The 20,988-nt window shown below is 43.5% G+C and overlaps 1 protein-coding gene across 1 annotated transcript in view; it reads left to right on the top strand.

Annotated features, from left to right (window-relative positions):
- LOC146009238 (alpha-2-macroglobulin-like) overlaps positions 1-20,988 on the top strand; it is a 138,227-nt gene that overhangs the window by 56,629 nt on the left and 60,610 nt on the right. Inside the window, exons 15-18 of the mRNA XM_083149400.1 lie at positions 3,267-3,422; positions 4,846-4,995; positions 7,121-7,235; positions 20,754-20,832. Coding sequence (XP_083005526.1) covers positions 3,267-3,422; positions 4,846-4,995; positions 7,121-7,235; positions 20,754-20,832 — 500 coding nt within the window. The remainder of the gene's footprint in view (positions 1-3,266; positions 3,423-4,845; positions 4,996-7,120; positions 7,236-20,753; positions 20,833-20,988) is intronic.

The following is a 20,988-nucleotide window of genomic DNA, read 5'->3' as shown; positions in this document are numbered from 1 at the left end:
TTGATTAGTTTGCCAAGATAGGAGGTATAGATTGAGAAAAGCAGAGGACCTGAGCCTTGTGGTACTGACAGAGGTAGTGAAGAGGAGGTAGAACAGAGAAGCGAACACTGAAAGAGCGATTAGATACGTAGGATGAGAACCAAGAAAGGACTGTATTCTGAAGACCTAGGGACTATAGTGTTTGTATGAGAAGAGAGTGGTCAACAGTGTCAAAAGCAGCCAAAAGATCTAGAAAAATAAGAAGTGTGAAATGGCCTTTAGATTTAGCACTGGCCAGATCATTTACTACTTTAATCAGTGCTGTCTCTGTTGAGTGTTGAGCGCGAAAAGCCTGACTGAAGTGGGTCCAATAAATTGTAAGCATTAAGAAAGTGTGTGAGGCGAGTGTTGGCAAGTCCCTCAAGTAGCTTGGAGAGGCATGGCAGCTAAGAGATGGGACGGTAGTTAGAGAGATACAGTAGTTGGATCAGAATTGAGGTTTTTTTTTTTCAAAATGAGAGTAATAAGTGCATACTTGAACAGAGAAGGAAAGATACCAGTAAAGAAAGAGAGGTTATAGGATCAAGGGGAGAGGTAGTGGAGTAGTACGATGAAAAAAGTGTTGATAATTTAATCTCATTTGTGGGGTCAAATGAGGAGAAAATGCCAATGGGCTCAGGAAAGGAAGTAAGCAAGTCACTGGCTAAGGAAGACCATGCCATTTTATCTTGGGTTTTATCAATCTTGTCCTTGAAGAAGGAAGCAAGTTCTTGTGCACTGATAGTAGCTGGTGGTGATGACGTGGGAGGGTAAATAAGTGATTTTAAATGTATGAAAAAGTCGCTTGGTGTTGGTGGCAGGAGAAGAGATAATTCCCCCACTAGTGCCACTTACACACATAACGCCCCCCAGTAGTGCCCCTTAAACACAAATTGCCCCCACTAGTGCCGCTTAGACACAAAATTCCCCCAGTATTTCGGCTTAAACACATAATGCCCCCACTAGTGCAGTTTACATATAATGCTCACAGACTCACCCCAACTCTGCTGCTGGGAGCACACTTCTCCAACCACTTTGCTAAATCTGGCGGCCATTTCAAATATGGTGCTGGCTCATGAACCAATCAGAGCTTGTGGACCGGCAGTCAATCACTAACTGGTATGTGAGCTCTGATTGGCTGGTGACTGGCATTGCATTGAAATGTAAAAAAATTCCTGCGCTGCATAAAAGCATCCCGCGTCCAAAGTCACTGTGGGATGTAGTAAGGGCAGTGGGCTTCACACCCGGTGCCAGATGCTGTGAATGCCCCCTGGCTAAAGGACCCCCACAGAGACAGAAGAGGAGAGTCCCGGCCTGTAGGTCCCAGCTGAGACCACCGTTGGGCTGAGAGCCCATTTGCCCACACGTGAAGTCCCAACTCCGAAAGAACCCAGCGGCGGCACCCACGGGAAGAGCCCCAAGAGATGAGGTATAGCTCCTACGTCGGGGGCAGCGACAGTGACACTCAACCAAGTGAGGGCCAACTCCTGTCCTCACTGACTTTTACTGACTAACTCCCCCCCCCCCACACACACACACACACACGCTGGCTCCCCCCCACCCCCCACCCCGCCGTGGCTCCAGCCAGTGCCCCTGCACCCCCCCACCCCCATCAGCACAGCTGGTTTAATAAAAAAACTGAGGTACTGTACTAATTAAGTCACCTGTGGTCAAGCCTGGATATCTCTAAAACCTGTACTGTTAGTGTGCCTTGAGGACCGTGGTTGGGAATGTCTGATCTAGTGTATATCTGTATTGTTCACTGTTTACTTGTTACCTACCTGGCTGTTGAACAGCAATCCAAATGTAATTCCTAGTATATGCAAGTATACCTGGCCAAATAAAGTTGATTGTGATTATTATTATATTATTATTTAATGTTAATGGTGGTTCTTGATTTAAATTGCTACATAGGTAGACTGTAGAATAACTTAGTTTAAATGATTTTGTGTATTGGGATTTAGTTTAAATTTCATATAAAAGTAGTGCTGCAGTGTAACAAAGAGCAGATAAAGGTATTCTTGTTCTCATATGCACATACTGGAAGACAAGTGGAGATGTAGTCTAGAGGCTGTCAATTTATGGAAGCTACTGTACTGTCTGGTTCCTTTTATGCAGGGCCGGTGCTAGGGTGTCCGGCGCCCTCCTGCAAACCATACATTTTGTGCCCTTTCACATTGCCATTGCAACAAGCTGCAGCCCGATTGTGGGAGTGTATGCAACATGCAATCCTATGTAGAATCTCGGGTGCAAGTACATGTATGCATACACCATCTCAGTGCTGTGTCCGCAAAATGTTGCAGGCACTAAAGGTGCCCATACATGCTGCGAGAATCGCATACGTTATGGGCTAGATCGCATCACATGGCATGCATGCTATGTGTGTGCGATGCGATACGAAAGCAGTACAAAAAGTATATGCAGCACTCGTGACTGAGGGGGAAAGGAGGGGAGAGAAGGAGGAGGTGAAAGAAGAGGGGAGGAGATAGAGGGGGCGGAGTGTTGCGGACTGGCAGTGACACAGCACACTAAGAAGAGGGAAGGAAGGGGAGGCGGCGCTGCTGCCTGTTCATCATTTGATTGACAGCTGACAGGAGCAGGGAGCAATGGGTAGGGGGCGATTCCGGACATGTCATCCAGGCATTCACAGAGAGTGCTACATGCCTCAGCGCAAGTGTCCGTGAGGAAGAGGGGGCAGGTCGCAGGAGGAGGACAGTGTGTGCGCGGTGCAGGGAGCTGCCCAGCCTCTCCATACTGCCGCCCGCTGTCAGACAGGCGCTGCGGGCGGCGTGCAGTGACAGTGAGGGCTGATGCAGCTTTAGCAGATCAGGGAGGGAGACAGCGCCTTTTCTGCATGGCGCCTCCCTGCTTTGCAGGAGCTGCTGAGTGGGTAGCGCCGGCCCTGCTTTTATGACATGCAAATGGTATCCTGATCTGAGGCAATAACTTTAAAAGTAAATGCTCCATAGCAGAATATTGTCAACATCTGACATTATTATGTTGATCACAGTTTAATTACTAATTTCTCCAGGCTGCTGTGAGAAGCCGCATTTTCAGGAAAGGTATGACCCTCAAAACCCATCCACAACTCTGCTGTAATCCTACCTACAAGGATTATAGATTTTATTGGATACAATTAAACAAGAATCAAAAGAGAAAAGAAAATTATAAGTTTATTTTATTTGACTACTGTTTTTTACTTTAAAATTTTCTATTTGCCTTTCCTTTTATTGTGCAATATTTCACAGGTCCAACTCAGTTTCTCTGAAGCTCAGGTCCGTCCTGGAGAACACGTGAATCTAAAAGTTACAGCAGAGTCTGGATCCTGGTGCTCTGTGCGATCTGTGGATAAAGGTTTCTTACTACATGCACCTCATGAGGACTCATCAGTAACAGATCTTTTAGTAAGTTTACATTTATTCTTTACTAGTTAAAAAGTCTGTCAAAATGATGGACACCAGGGTGGGATTATGGGGGACGGAGGGAGCAGTCATTATGTAGGAGCAGCCCTCCAGTGGTGGCCGGTGCATCACAGAGGTGAGGAGCAGCATTTGGCTTTTATTATAAAGGATACTATCTCAAAAAGAAATGATGTATCGCTATGCTTAAAAAATCACACGCAGAGACGGGCTCCAATAAGTGCCGGTCCGTGTGATCACTGTACTTCCTGGTTCGGACTAAGATCACGGTCATGCCACTGCACATGCAAGGTCTACTCACTGAGTAGTTGCTGGTGGGGATTACAGGAGATCCCTCTCCTAGAACATTGCCCTATCCTGGTGCATATCTGCTGCAGTCCCACCTTCTTAAATCCAGGGAATATTGAATTTTTCTGGTCTACCCTGCAATACCCTATTAATAAATTTGCCCCGGATATTATTTAAGTGGATAATTACAATGCATCAATCTTAAATGGGGTAGTATATACATTGGGTGGGTTCACATAAAATAATTTTGAGTAGTTGTGGCTTACAGTATATGTTTCCAAGTTTGTCTACCAGATTCAATATAAAGTCAATGTTGAAGTTCTATGTAATCTGTTTAGTGAATGTATAAAAGGCTTTTCTCTAGTATTTTAGCTGGAGAAAGCCTAAAATATAGATAAATTATTGTCTATATATTATAGAGTAAATCGGTGATTTCACTTAGGTTTCCATTGGGGGTGAACATTAACTCTATTGATATACAGATGGAACCCCACTCATGCTTGCCCGGCGCTCGCCAGAACGTCTCCACTGGTGAGTGCTGGCAGAGAGGGACTCCCAGTATCTCGGCGGCTGCGCAGCGTGACCCTGCCCATCTCTGCTTCAGGGAGATTGGCAGGGTTAGGAGAGGTTTGGGGTGACGGTGGGGACTGGCGATGGCGGCAGCGGGGAGCTCTGTTGGAACGGGGAGCGGGAGCGTCTCGTGCGCGTGCGCCCCCTTCCATCAGCTGGCAGGAACTGGCTGCAAAGACGAGGCCAGCTCCACCTGTAGCTGAGAGAATGAGTGCTTCTATGAAATACACAAATCCATATCTTGAATTGTTATGTCTCCTGGAACTGGAGGCATCATGGAAGAGATATTTCTCTCCGCACCTTCTCTGTTGGAACCTGTTCTGTAAATGCACTGGGTTAAGACATCTGTTGCTGGTTTTTGCAATGGCAGCCTAGTTTTCTGCCTCGCTGGAACATGCTTTGATCACATGGTCCCCACATGATCACATACATATGGGGAGAGTAAAAAAAAAAGCTCGCAATTCTGAATCGACTTTTGCAAATAACTAGTAGTCATATCAGAAGAATTTAACATTAAACAAATGTATTTCTGTTATCATTTTGTGTACAGTTACAGAATATTGGAGAAATAATTCGACCAAGAATGCATGGCTATTATCCAGCTGAAATGAGGGACCCTGTGGTGCACCATTGCAAAGAAAATGAGACTGCGATACAAAATATTTGGGATTTTCAGCTAGATGCTTACACATTGTTTCAGGTATGTCAAAACTATGGGTGAAATTCATTAGGATGAGGGATTCAGAAAGTGGGAGATTTGGCAAGAAATCTCCAGTTTTTTTAAAGCGGCAATCATTTACACGGCAAAATCAAACTGGTTTTGCAGTGTAATTGATTGCCGCTTTTAATTAACCCTATATGTGACATTTGTTTGTTTTCTGTTGTCTGTCTTGTTGTTTTGGATTAAACTAAAGGGGTGTACACACGGAGCAAATTTGTGCTATTTTCTAAGCAATCTGACTAGATTGCTTAGAAAGTAAGCACAGATCTCTCCGTGTGTATGCTCCGAGAGATTAAATATCTCTGGCTAAATCAGTACATGCAGTCCCAATCTAGTTAGATTGCTTAGCAAATGACTGCAAATCTCTCTGTGTGTACAGAATGAGAGATACAGATGGGGCAGGCCTTATGCTTGCTGGCGAATCGCCAGCAGCATGCCGCTGGCGATCCGCCAGCAACACGGCGCGCCATCTGACTGAGACGCGCGTGCGTCCCCCACGCACGTGCGTCTCAGTACCCGGGCGGCCGGCGGGCGAGGCGGACGCAATACTGTCCGCCTCCCGCTCGAGGGGGGCTGGGGGGACCCGAGGCGGCTGTGGGGGGGTGCGGGCGCCCGGTGTGGGCACCGGGCGCCCGTCGGACGAGGACGGCAGCACCGTCGGAAGGGGACGCGCGCGCACCTCGTGCGCGCGCGTCCCCTTCCGACACACAGATGGCGCCGGAGCAGGGAATGGCGAATGGCGTCGCCATCACCATCCCCTGGAAAGATGAGCCCGGCCCCATCTGTACTGATCACAATCTCTCATTCTGAACAACCACCCGGCCTTTTTTTGCTTAAGCAAAATTTCTAAGAAAAATTGCTTAGCAAAATTGTTTAGCACAAATCTCTGCGTGTGTATGTGCTCTGCATGGGAGATCTTGACACCAGCAAAATTGATGAGCAAAATTGCTTAGCACAGATCTCTACGTGTGTATGCCCCTATAGACTAGGATTTTTTTTTTTAATATTGACTAATAACATTTTAATTTTAAGCTACAACTGAGATAATTAACTTTGCCCCCCAAGAAAGTACTTTTCTTTCTCCTTGTACAACCGCTGATTGTTAACGATATCTGTAGTGCCGTGAATCAACTAGTGTGTATGGGGCTTACGGCACAACCCAATGTCCTGCTAATGTGTATCAGCACATGGAAAATTCTAAAATTCACGTTCTAAAATTTTAAACGAATCATTAACATTTTAGCATGCGCTACTGGCAAAAGGACTGTTGACTTCCATGTACTTACAGATGTGTCCACTTACATCTTGGTTTTACTGCACCATGTATGGCACAATATGCCACACCTTGGACTCTGCAGTATTCACATTGTTTGAATTGCAATTTGTTTATGTGCTATAGTACACTTACTGTACACATTTTTGTTTTATCTCTATGGGGATGCAATTGGCCATTGTGGGGAACAGTTAATACAGGATGTCATTGACGGTGGAAACTCCCTTACAATCGGGAGTCTTCCAGATGTTTGGGAACAGTAGGCAAGTATGAGTATACAGGGTTGGACTGGCCCACAGGGGTACTGGGAAATCCCATGGTTTGGCTCCACCCTCTATTCTAATACCAGGTTTTAGACAGTGAATTTAAATTAGAAATTGTTATTGTACAGTATTAAAGCTTCAGTTATCTGCTAGAGGTGGAACATGTATTAATAGACCATGCACTGTGATATCCATGTTGTCTGCATAATAATGGTTGGCCAAGTCTCTCTGGTGGCCAGCCACACCCCTTAAGCATTGGTCTGTACCAGAGCCAGTAAAGCCCCTTATGTCCCAGTCCCACACTGTGCATAATACGGACGGACGGACGGACATATAGCGCCTTAGTAATATATTTGTTTCTTCCTGGACCATTAAAGCTGGAGCCACAGAATTTATGGAGAAAACATACTTTATATTAATGTTAACTGGAGAAAATATTGCATTGAATACACATAACTAGATCTACTAATACTGTAGTTGTCGTTTTTGTAGAAAATTCAATTTAGGTGTCTTTTTTAGAATTATATACTATATTTAATTTGACTATTATCATTTTTTTCTTCGAAAGATATACAATCTAAATATTATTACCAACACTCAAATAAGTAAACCTCCGACCTGTGTTCCGAGTGGATTTGCTGGACGCTCTTCATTGCACCGCAAAAAGGATAAAAGTACTAAAGGTAATGGCATATTATAAACGAGGAGAGTTAAAGGGAAACCTTTAGAAATATAAATACATATTATTTTTATATTTTAAATGTGAAAAAATGTTAATTCAATCAGTGGTTTAACTATTCCATTCTAAAACCTTATACCGTAAATCAGTGTTTTACAACCACTTTGCCGTGCCACACTAGTGTGCCTAAAGCTGTTCTCAAGTGTGCCCCCAGATCTAGAGATGCCCAAACCAGTTTACAGCCACCACCAGTTCAACTGTTATTTACTGGGTTCTTCTTTTCATGTAAAGGGCCAATGTATTTTATTTATGTTACCTGTGGGGACCAGTGTTATTGTTTTTTTTTTTATTTGCCAATAGTTTTTTTTTTCCTGTGCGGGCCAATGTGTTTTTTGCCCTTTGGGAATCTCATGGTGTGTCTTGGCAATTGTAAAATCTTATTTAGTGTGTCACAAGGTAAAAAGGTTGAAAATAACTGCCGTAAATTAATATCAAATGACCCCGCAAACATAATGATAAGCGGAAATGAGGTTACTCTTCAAAGTATTTGATTAAATATCTTTGAATCAGGGAAGTTGGCAAGAAACTAGTGCACAAACTCAGCAAATGCCAAAATGTGTACCTGAAATCATAGACGTGGAACTTACAGTAGCAATGGAGAATAACCTCCATTAAATGACCACATACTTGTAGGTCCTCCATTCTGGAAGAGACAAACTTGCTGATATCAAAAGGGAATTTCTGCCTCACCTCCATTGTTCTGAAAGTGGTCACCAAAGTGCACTAGCTTCCCTCCATAGCCAGGTTCAAAGAACCCTGGCCTACCACCAAAAAATGACCTTATATAAAACAGTCATAAGATGGGAAATAGACCGGGTCTCGCAATAAACTAAACCAGACTTCCTAAGTTGAATGTTCTCTATTAGGTTGGCATACTGTACTTTCACCACCTTGTACCTCACCTGCAAGTATTTCATAACTCCACATCCCATAATAGCCAGAAACTGGGGTATAGCCACATTAACTTTATGTGTAATCCTATGCAATCAGAGAATTTCATCCCTCGCCAACCATCCACATATAGAGTACATGGGGACAGCATAAAGAGAGGATCCCCAAATGAGCTTTAAGCCATTGAGGCCTATATGGAGGGGCTGTAAGTGTAGTTTGTTTGGATATAGTTATTTGATTAAGTTTATACACTTTATAGCAAATCACCACCCAATTGGAATTCCCAACATGATCATCTGTCAAGAGTCCCCCGTATTTAAAGAACCAGCCCCAGGCCAAACCAGACAGCAGGGTAATGCCACAGCCGGGGGAGACTTTTTATACAAGTCCCCCCGGCCAAAGTATTAACCCCCTGACCGGTCAGCCTGGCCAGGGGCCCTGGGGGAGTGGGGACCCCCCCAATAAAGGGGTCCCCCCCTCCAGGACTTACCTGACCAAGCTGAAGCCTGGTGCTGTCCTCGATGCCCCTGGGCGGTGGGCATCGAGCTGATTTGAGTGTAAAAAATTGAATAAAAAAACTATTGTTTTTTACTGTGGAACTATGAGTCCCAGCAAGCCTCCCCCGCAAGCTGGAACTTGGAGAACCACAAGTCCCAGCCTGCGGGGCATTAAAGGGCCCGCTGGCACTTGTAGTTCCACAGTAAAAAAAATAATGAAATAAATACACACTGACACAATAAAACTTTAATACATCCAAAGCCCATACATACTGATACTTACCTATCTTGAGCCCGTAGGTAGGTCCCTGGGTCTTGGTCCGGTGTCTTGTCCGGCTCCATGTCACCGGTCAGCTCCATCTGTGTCGGCGGTGTCTGTGTCGGCGGCATCCATCCGGGTCCGAAGAAATCCATAGGGGACCTGTGGAAGGAAATCCTACTCACCCAGGACAATCAGAAGCCGCGCTAAGCGGCCAATAGAATCATTCTGATGAGAGGCGCGGAGGATGAAGGATCTCTGCGCCTCTCTGACAGTCCGATGCGGGAAGCCAATGGAGTCGCCGGCGTGTCACAGAAGGTGCGATGCAATGCGATCAACACTATCCAAGTGGGCATAGAGTTTATTTTATATAGCGTGGCGAGCGCAGCGAGCCACCGAGCCCGAAGTGTGGCGAGCGGACGCGGAATACATTTTAAGTAATCCGCGTCCCCTCGCGGTGCACGCTGCGCTCGCCACGCTTCGGGCTCGGTGGCTCGCTGCGCTCGCTGACTGATCCGTGCAGACTGCCTACACTAATTCGTATTAGCGGCCGTATATACGGCCAGCTAATACGAATTAATATGACAACGGAGGGTTACAAAACAGTCGTATATGACTGCTTTGTAAATCCCCCTCCGGAACACGACTTTGCATACGAGGTATGCAGTCGTATTAATTCGTAGCAAGAATACGAAAACAATTTTTTGTATTCGTATTCTTAGTAAATTTCCCCCATAATGTAGAGGGGAAGCAATTTCCTCCCTCAATTCTATTAGTTCCATTAGCACCCCACTCTGAATTCTTGCGGGGCATCTGAATGATTATTTAATCACAGCAGTGCAAAGTGTAGTGCACCTGCAGCATATTGGAAACTAACAGTCAGTCTCCCTAATACAGCCACCAGGCACATTAATTAATTAAGTGGATTCTGACCCTGATTTCTTAAATATCCATCGGTGGGGAGAAACATTGGGCTCACACTAAGTTGGGGTATATTATCCTTTTTAAACCACATTTGTGTTTCATGTGTGTCAATTTGTTTATTGTGTGTCCATACTTCACTATTTTTTAGTAATAAAAGTTATAAAAGTAAAAAGTAATAAAAGTTACATTTTAATAAGCTTGATCTCCAGGTGCATCACACAGTGACATACTCTCTTTCTTCTGTTCCTTGAATCCCATCTGGCCCAGGTGATTTATTTGTTTTGATTTTGCTGAGCCTCAATATTATTTTCTCGGTAGCGAAATCAATATTGAGGTCCGGCTTGTTCATCCCATTTGTGGTATGTGTGCATTCCACAGTCTGCTCTCCCTTAGTAAACACTGCTGAGAAGAACTCATTTAACAATTCTGCTTTTCCCTTATCCTCCATAAAACTTTTTCCAGTGATATCGGTTAGTGGGCCTATGTTGTCCTTAATTATACGTTTACTATTTATGTATTTGAAAAACTTCTTGGGTTAGTTTTGCTTTCAGTGGCTATGCACTCTTCATAATCACTTTTAGCTACTTTGATTGCCCCTTTGCATATTTTGTTTGATTCTTTGTATTTGGTGAACGCCTCCTCATTTAAGTTATTTTTATAAAATTTAAATGCTCTTGTTTTATTGTTGATTGCTGACCTAATTTTTGTCCAACCATGGTGGCTTTTTTTTATTGAATTTACCCTTATTTACTTTAGGAATGTATTTAACCCCTTCCTGACAGAGCCAGTTTTTGCGTTCCTGACAGAGCCCTTTTTTTCAAATCTGACATGTATCACTTAAGTGGGGATAACTTTTTTTTGCTTTTACTTATCCCAGTGATTTTGAGATTGTTTTTTCGTGACACATTGTACTTCAAATAAGTGGTAAATTTGGGTCGATACAGTCTGTGTTTTTTTGTGAAAAATACCAAAATGTCGTAAAAAAATGGAAAATTTAGCAATTTGCAAAATGTTAAATTTTCTGCTTGTGAGACAAATAATCATACCACTCAAAATAGTTAATAACTAACATAGACCATATGTCTACTTTATGTTTCCATCATTATTTCAACTTCCTTTTAATTTTTTTGGACACTAGGAGGCTTACAATATGAATAGCAAATTCTCAAATTTTCAAGAAAATTTCAAACACTGATTTTTTTAGGGACCAGTTCAGTTCTGATGTGACTTTGAGGGACTTGTATGTGAGACACCCCCATAAATGATACCATTTCAAAAACTGCACCCCTCACAGTATTCAAAACAGCATTTTGGAAGTTTGTTAACCCTTTAGGTGTTTCACAGGAATTAAAACAAAGTGTAGGTGAAATTTCAAAATTTCATTTTTTTTGCAGATTTGCAATTTTAATACATTTTTCTAAGGAACACAGTACATTTTACTAGAGAAATGTGACAAAAAATTGATTCCCCCAATTCTTTTGTTTTCATAAATATCCTATATGTGGCCCTAGTGTGCACGTTGACCAAACCACAGGCTTCATAATAGAAGGAGCACCTACTTGATTTTGGAGCCTCCTTTTTATGAGATTATTTTTTAGACACCATGTAGGTTTCTAGGCACCATAAGATGCTAAAATTTAGGAATCCCCCCACAAGTGACCCCATTTTGCAAACTACACCCCTCAGGGAATTCATCTAGGGGTATAGTGTACATTTCCAACCCCCAGGGGTTTCACCAATTGTGGTACAACTGGGCAGTGAAAATGAAAAATTTATTTTTTACACAAAAATGCAGTTCTGGCTCAAAATTTTTCATATTTAGAAGGTATGAAGGAGAAAAAGCACCCCAAAATCTGTGCCCCAATTTCTCCCGAGTACGGCAATGCCTCACATGTGACCAAAAAATACCATTTGGGTGCATGGCAGGACTCAGAAAGGAAGGAGTGATTTTTGGATTTTGCAGCTCAGATTCTGGTGGAATGTTGGTGGGTGCTATGTTGCATTAGCAAGACCCCCCAAGCACCAATACAGTGGAACCCCCCCACAAGTGACCCCATTTTGCAAACTACACCCCTCAGGGAATTCATCTAGGGGTATAGTGTACATTTCAAACCCCCAGGGGTTTCACCAATTTTGATACAACTGGGCAGCGAAAATGAAAAATTACATTTTTTTACACAAAAATGCAGTTCTGGCTCAAAATTTTTCATTTTCAGAAGGTATGAAGGAGAAAAAGCACCCCAAAATCTGTGCCCCAATTTCTCCCGAGTACGGCAATGCCTCACGTGTGACCAAAAAATACCATTTGGGTGCATGGCAGGACTCAGAAGGGAAGGAGTGATTTTTGGATTTTGCAGCTCAGATTCTGGTGGAATTTTGGTGGGTGCTATGTCGCATTAGCAAGACCCCCCAAGCACCAATACAGTGGAACCCCCCCACAAGTGACCCCATTTTGCAAACTACACCCCTCAGGGAATTCATCTAGGGGTATAGTGTACATTTCAAACCCCCAGGGGTTTCACCAATTTTGGTACAACTGGGCTGTGCAAATGCAAAATTACATTTTTTACACAAAAATGCAGTTCTGGCTCAAAATTGTTCATTTTCACAAGGAATGAAGGAGACAAAGCACCCCAAAATCTGTGCCCCAATTTCTCCCGAGTACGGCAATGCCTCACATGTGACCAAAAAATACCATTTGGGTGCATGGCAGGACTCAGAAAGGAAGGAGTGATTTTTGGATTTTGCAGCTCAGATTCTGGTGGAATGTTGGTGGGTGCTATGTTGCATTAGCAAGACCCCCAAAGCACCAATACAGTGGAACTCCCCCACAAGTGACCCCGTTTTGCAAACTACACCCCTCAGGGAATTCATCTAGGGGTATAGTGTACATTTCAAACCCCCAGGGGTTTCACCAATTTTGATACAACTGGGCAGTGAAAATGAAAAATTACATTTTTTTACACAAAAATGCTGTTCTGGCTCAAAATTTTTCATTTTCAGAAGGTATAAAGGAGAAAAAGCACCCCAAAATCTGTGCCCCAATTTCTCCCGAGTATGGCAATGCCTCATATGTGACCAAAAAATACCAGTTGGGTGCATGGCAGGACTCAGAAGGGAAGGAGTGATTTTTGGTGGTGGAATGTTGGTGGGTGCTATGTCGCATTAGCAAGACCCCCAAAGCACCAATACAGTGGAACCCCCCCACAAGTGACCCCATTTTGCAAACTATACCCCTCAGGGAATTCATCTAGGGGTATAGTGTACATTTCAAACCCCCAGGGGTTTCACCAATTTTGATACAACTGGGCAGTGAAAATGAAAAATTACATTTTTTTACACAAAAATGCAGTTCTGGCTCAAAATTTTTCATTTTCAGAAGGTATGAAGGAGAAAAAGCACCCCAAAATATGTGCCCCAATTTCTCCCGAGTATGGCAATGCCTCATATGTGACCAAAAAATACCAGTTGGGTGCATGGCAGGACTCAGAAGGGAAGGAGTGATTTTTGGTGGTGGAATGTTGGTGGGTGCTATGTCGCATTAGCAAGACCCCCAAAGCACCAATACAGTGGAACCCCCCCCACAAGTGACCTCATTTTGCAAACTACACCCCTCAGGGAATTCATCTAGGGGTATAGTGTACATTTCAAACCGCCAGGGGTTTCACCAATTTTGATACAACTGGGCAGTGAAAATGAAAAATTACATTTTTTTACACAAAAATGCAGTTCTGGCTCAAAATTTTTTATTTTCAGAAGGTATGAAGGAGAAAAAGCACCCCAAAATCTGTTCCCCAATTTCTCCCGAGTACGGCAATGCCTCACATGTGACCAAAAAATACCAGTTGGGTGCATGGCAGGACTCAGAAGGGAAGGAGTGATTTTTGGATTTTGCGGCTCTGATTCTGGTGAAATGAATGGTGGGTGCTATGTGGCATTAGCAAGACCCCTGAAGCACGGTGAAATTATGAACCTAATAATCCATAGATGTGTGGTATAATTTAAAACACTCCTTTATACATAGGCCGGGTTTGTCGGGGCAAGTGTCACACTGGAAAATAGTTTGCTTTCTTATTCCCTTTTTATAGCAAACTTTGCACCTTTTTTGTGTCCTGCCCTTTTTTCCAGTGGAGGGGATTTCATCAGGAAAATGCTGCCCTGGTACAATACGGGGGCCAGTATTAGAAGTAATGGGGCCCTCTGCCTGCTGGTTCCCAAATATTAGTCCCTTTATGACTTCCTCTTGAAAGTGCATAAATGTCCCCCTCTGGCCGGTAGAACGGAATAGCACGTAAGCGTTATACAGTGCCATCTGGATGATATACACGGCCAGCTTCTTGTACCAGATTTTTGTTTTCCGCAGGGCACTGTACGGCTTCAGTACCTGATCTGAAAGATCCACTCCACCCATGTACCTATTGTAATCCAGGATACAATTAGGTTTTGAGGTGTGGGTACTGGTACCTCGTACAGGGACGGAGGTGGTACTGTCTCCGTGAATTGTTGTCAGTATAAGGACATCCCTCTTGTCCTTATATTTGACCAACAACATATTTTCGGTGCATATTCCCCTACTTTCACCCCTTCTCATTACTTGGGCAATGTGCGTTTTTGGGAGGCCTCTTTGGTTCTTGCGCACAGTACCGCAAGCTGCTGTACCTCTTGAACCAAGGGCCTTAAACAGGGGGATGCTAGTGTAAAAGTTATCCACATAGAGGTGATAACCTTTATCCAGGAAGGGGTGCACTAAATCCCAGACAATTTTTCCACTAACACCTACGAGGGAGGGGGGGCATTCTGGCGGTTCAATTCTTGAATCCTTCCCTTCATATATCCTAAACCTGTGAGTGTACCCTGAGGTGCTTTCACACAGCTTATACATTTTTATGCCATACCTTGCCCTCTTATTGGGAAGGTACTGGCGGAATTTAACCCTTCCTTTAAAATGTATAAGGGACTCGTCTATGCAAATGAATTTATCTGGGATGTACATCTCTTCAAATTTGGCACTGAAATGATCAATGACCGGCCTGACTTTGAATAGCCGGTCAAAGGTGGGATCATCTCTGGGTGGGCACTGTGCATTATCGTTGTAATGCAAAAATTTAAGGATCGTCTCAAATCGAGCCCGGGTCATGGCCATACGGTAAAATGGGGTGCTGTACAGAACATCTGTACTCCAATATTGCCTAATTTCTGGCTTTTTTACTATGCCCATATGAAACACCAGACCCCAAAACGTCATCATCTCTACTGCATCTACAGGGGTCCACCTAGCAAATGATGACGTGGGGTTTTGAGCAATAAACTGCTGGGCATATAAATTAGTTTGGTCCACCATTAAATTTATAAAATCATCAGAGAAAAATAATTTGAAAAAGTCAATTTCTCTGAGACCTGTGGAATCAAATTGGATTCCTGGCATGGCCAAAAACTCAGGAACCTGGGGCTCAAAATTGTCTGGTGGTGGGGTCCATACGAGATCAATTATTGGGGGGGGGGTCTCAGCTGCTCTACGGGGGCGTCTTTGAGGGGGTCCCTCATCACCAGAGGAGGAATAGGAGCTTAAGACGAATCCTTCAAATTCCCCGCTTGCCTCACTGGCTGTGTCAGAGTCAGAGGCAAGCATGGCATATGCCTCCTCCGCTGAATACATTCTTCTGGATGACTGGGATGACATTTGGGATGACATTTGGGATGCCATTTTTATTTTTGTGTTACTGGTAGTGAAATGTTTCAACACGTGTATAGGGTATGTAGTGTGTAGTGTGTATGTAGTGCAGAAAAAAAAAAGGTACTTATGAGTTATCTGGGCGCCCGATTTTTTGATTGTATGCCTTAAGTTAAGGCATACAATCAGATGCGATGCGATGCGATATCGCATCGCATCGCATGCGACCATCGGATGCGATGACCCGATTTTTCCATAGGAATCAATGTTAAAATGGACAGAATCCATTTTAACATGGAATTCAATGGGAAAAAGGGGTCCTTTTCATACCCCTACTATCCAAGTGGGCATGGAGTTGGATATAAACCTGTGGCGAGCGTAGCGAGCCACCGAGCCCGAAGCGTGGCGAGCGAAGCGAGCCCCGCGAGGGGACGGTATTCTATGTCCGCTCGCCACGCTTCGGGCTCGGTGGCTCGCTACGCTCGCCACAGGTTTATATCCAACTCCATGCCCACTTGGATAGTAGGGGTATGAAAAGGACCCCTTTTTCCCATTGAATTCCATGTTAAAATGGATTCTGTCCATTTTAACATTGATTCCTATGGAAAAATCGGGTCATCGCATCGCATCGCATCGCATCCGATGGTCGCATGCGATGCGATGCGATGTGCCCGATCCGACCCGATTTAGAAATCGGGCGCCCGGATAACTCATAAGTACCAAAAAAAATACTTTATACAAAAAAAAAAAATTGAAGGGGTTAAAAAAAAAAAAATTGAAGGGGTTAAAAAAAAAAAATTGAAGGGGTTAAAAAAAAAAAAAAAGGTCCTGCGCCAAAAATTGAGCACAGATGTTGGTCAGTAACGTCCGTCACTGAACAGCGCTCAAAGGCAACAGGAATTTGATCAAAAAAAATAGATCAACCCTGTGCCGAAAAAGATGATCAGTGATGTACGTCACTGATCAGCGCACAGTGGCCACAGGACACCCACAAAATCACAGTGTGTGTAAAAAAATAAATAAAAAAAGACCCCACAGCACCCACAAAAAAAAAAAAAGGTGATCAGTGATGCGACACTGATTACCAGTGAGGGGCAGCAGGTGCACAACCTTTGGTGCAACTGACAGTGCAACTGGCAGCAACTGACAGGTATATATAAAAAAAAAAAACCTCTGCACCCCCAAAACGTTGCTGATCACCTCAGATATAGTGATCAGCACAAAAGGCGGGGGCAGCAGACACAAAATTTAGCACTCTCTATCACTCTCTGTCACTATCTCTCTCTATCTCTCACTATCTATCACTCTATGACACTGCAGCAGCAGCACTGACAGTTATATATAGGAAAAATAACCCCTGCACCCCCAAAAAGTTGCTGGGGGTGCACAAAAGGGGGGCAGCAGACACAAAATATAGCAGTCTCTATCACTCTCTGTCACTATCTCTCTCTATCTCTCTATCTCTCACTATCTATCACTCTATGACACTGCAGCAGCAGCACTGACAGGTATATATATATATTAAAAAAAACCTGCGCCCCCAAAAAGTTGCTGATCAGTTAATTTATACTGATCAGCACAAAAGGGAGGCAGCAGTCAGTTATCTCTCTATCTCTCTCTCTCTATCTCTCTCTATCTCTCTATCTATAACTATATCACACTGCAGCAGCACAAAATATAGCACTCTCTGACACTATCTCTCTCTATCTCTCTATCTCTCTCTATCTATCTCTCTCTATCTAACGCTATTACACTGCAGCAGCAGCACAAGTTCACAACACAGGAAGTCACAAGTAGTAACAGGATCCAGGAAGCATCCAGCACACTACAAGCAGTGATGAAGCAGCGATCAGGTAAGTATTTTGCTCAGTTCAGGTCAGTAAATGGCGGCAGCTGGGCACGGTGACCGCACTGCACGCAATTCCAGACCGGAATGGCGTCTGCAGTGCAGTCACCGTTAGTTTAAATCCCCCTCCTTGGCTGTGATTGGTCCGCCGGTCCGACGAACCAATCACGGCCTTTGGGGGCGGGCGGGGTGAGGTGGGGTGACACCAGTGTCACCCTTACACCCCGCGGTGATTGGTGCTGTACTTTACAGCACCAATCACCTCCGATCGCGTGTCACCGGCGAACGTTATTCGCCGGTGACACAGAAAACGCTGTGAATGGCTGTTCACACTGAACAGCCAATCACAGCGATCGCCGACGGGGGGGCGGCATCGCAGCCCCCCCTGGGCATGCAGGGACATGTCTGCTGTCAGGGACAGCAGACATGTTGAAACTGTCACCGCGTCTATAGACGCGGTGACAGTTACAAGCCATGACGTACATTTACGCCATGTGTCGGGAAGTACTTCCCGACCATGACGTAAATGTACGTCAAATGTCGGGAAGGGGTTAATAGTTAATAATTTGAGTACATTTTTTAGAGTATCCCACATTTCCTCAGCATTTTTCCCCTCAAAAACCGTTTCCCACACAATTCTTTTTAGGGCTTCTCTGAATAATTCGAAGTTAGCATTTCTGAAGTTTAGTATTTTTGCCGATCCTTTATGATGTCATTTACTAAAGTTGATTTACAGTGAAACCATATTGTGGTCACTGTTCCCTAGATGTTCAATTACTTTTGTTTTTGAAACTAGATCTATGTTATTTGTTAATACCAAATCCAATAATGCCTTATTATGAGTTGGAGCTTCTACCGTTTGTGTGATAAACTGGTCTTTAAGTAAGCTTAGGAACCCACTGCTTCTTGCTGTTTTACATGTTTCGTTTTTCCAATCAATATCAGGTAAATTAAAATCGCCCATAATTAATACCTGACCCTGATCTGATGATTGTTGGATTTGGTTTAAAATAAGAGACTCACTCCTTTCGTTTATGTTCGGCAGTCTATAGCATACCCCTATTAAAATTTTATTATGTTTTTTTGTTATTGTCTGTTATCTCTGCCCACACGGCTTCCATGTAATCTTCCTCTGTACCTGTGTACCTTCTTTCTCACACGATGTTAAGTTATTTTTTACACAACCCCGCCTTTTCTATTTTACCTGTCTTTTCTGTAGAGTGTTTATCCCTCCATGCTTAATGCTCAGTTAGCGACTCGTTACACCATGTTTCTGTAATACCAATAATGTCATAATTGTCCCTAGTGACCACAGTTTCTAGTTCCCGGATTTTACCTGCTTAGCTTCTTGCATTAGCCAGTAGGCATTTTAATTTATGTTTATATTTAGTTGCGTCCCAAACATTGTGTTTTATTTCTCCTCTGGACTTATTTGTATTCCTTACTAACTTCCTCGTACCCACCTCCCCCTCAGTAGACTCTCTACAGCCCTCCCCACCAAGCCCACTGCCCGACCTATTTACAGTTTTGAAACTTCTTCCTATGTCGTTTACTCCTTCCCATACCCTAAGGTCATCTGTACCTAAGAGCTGTAATGAGGTAAGATTACTGTTATTACATAATATTCCTGGAGCACCCTGGGAATTACCCACAGTATTACCCTTATTAGTACCCCGGACATTGCCTGTAACTATGTCCTCCCCCCTCCTCCTCCCCCAAATTGATTCTTGACCCCAATCCTACTATTCTCACTACGGGTCCCATATGTATATATATATATATAGATATCTATATCTATATCTATATCTATATCTATATATATATATATATAGAGAGAGAGAGAGAGAGATATAGATATATATGTCTAGTGTCTGTGTGTCTCCAAAACTGCCTTCTGTTGGCAGTGAGTGAAACTACATCTCTTTCTTTCTCTCACACAGAGGCAATCACAAGGTAACAGCACTTACCAGGCTGTTTGAAAAGTTACAGTGGGAATGTATTCATGGCCCATTATTTCATGTAAACAATTCTTGGAATTGATATGCAGCAATATTTTCTCTGTAACCTGCTGCATAGAACTACGCCAAACATTATAACTAAATAATTAATTAGGCACAAAAATTTGCTTACAAACAATATTTGTTACGAATAACTGTGAATTTACCTATATAGCTCATAGATTGACATTCTACATTTTAAGGGACTTAATGCACTCCCCTTTTCCTGCTTTACCTCCCTTACCTACCTTTCCTAACCACTTACTTACCTACCTACAATCTTTATAGACCTACTTCGAAAAAATCCTTTTTATTGCTAAAGTGCGAGTACAAAAGAAAGATCGAGATATCTGAGATACAACGCAGATTAGCGGGCAAAATAACAACATGTGAAAGTATGCTGATGAGGAAGAGTGGCGAAAAAAAGATTTCTTAAATTAAGCCTGCAGTTACTTATGTACATTTACCGTCAGTGCCTTCCAAGAAGAATGGCCACATGGGGCTTCCAAAGAGACACGTCCATGTCATTTGCCGTGGGTAGTTTATTTGAAAGTAGTTGAAGTCTATTTTTCTTCGATCGTTTTGTAAAGTAGTTCCATTTATAAATGCTGAGATCTATAGTATTCGGAACCAGTTCTATGTACAATTTGTTGCCTTGCTAGCTTTCAAAGCATTTGCTTCAAGCGGGCTTACTAGTGTACAGATAATCGATTAGAAAAAAGGACTATGCAGGCAAGGCTATATACTCTATAGTACAGATCTGTACTCTATAGTCCAAATCTACTGTGCTTGCCTTGCCATGCAATTCGATCCCGATTCAAAACGAATAGCAAGGCAATCGCACCGTGTGTACACCACTATAGTTTTACATACATGCTGCCTGTTATTACTTTCCAGTTGTCAGTTATCACAGACAGGGCCGCCGAGGGGGGGGGGGGGATGCACTTATTACCCGGGCTTCCTGAAGGAGCCTGGCAGGGGCCCTGGTCCGACCCCCTTCAGCAGCACACACCTACAGCATGAGCGTCTCACTGACAGCATGAGAGCTCATGCTGAGCCTGCTGTCAGCACAGTACATGCTGTAGGTGTGCTGCTGCTGCTGAGGGGGAGGGGGGGAGATAATAACACTCCCCCCTCGACTGAGTGTTTTTTCACCCCCTAAACATTTTGTGGTGTGGCCTAATTGTGGGAGGTTGCCACACCTCCTGTGATTAGGCCACCCCCCAAAATTTTACCAGGGCCCGGCATACCGCACAGAAGGCACACAGAAGGCAATCAGTTAATGTTACAGTACTTTATTAATTTGTTTATTTCATTCCTTGTCACTTGTCTCCTTCTTCCTTTTACCTATCTTTAATATTTATTTTCTTTTCCAAGAAAAAGGTGAAGAGCTGAAGAAGCCTCGCACAAGGGGATACTTCCCAGACACCTGGTTATTTGATCTAGTTTCTGTGGGGTATGTATTGCTCTGTCCTAGCTATCATACAATGTATGGCCTTTATATTGTATTTGTTGCTGTAGAACATGGTGGCCAAACCGGTCCTCAAGATCTACCAACAGTTCATGTTTTCCAGGCCACCAGTGGATCTGTAGAATGTGTTGGTTGGGAATA

Source organism: Crinia signifera, chromosome 6, assembly GCF_055691185.1.
Source record: "Crinia signifera chromosome 6, ASM5569118v1, whole genome shotgun sequence".
NCBI classification, from domain to species: Eukaryota; Metazoa; Chordata; class Amphibia; order Anura; family Myobatrachidae; genus Crinia; species Crinia signifera.
Note: the sequence above shows the minus strand (reverse complement) of the source record. Positions and strands in the feature narration are given on the sequence as shown.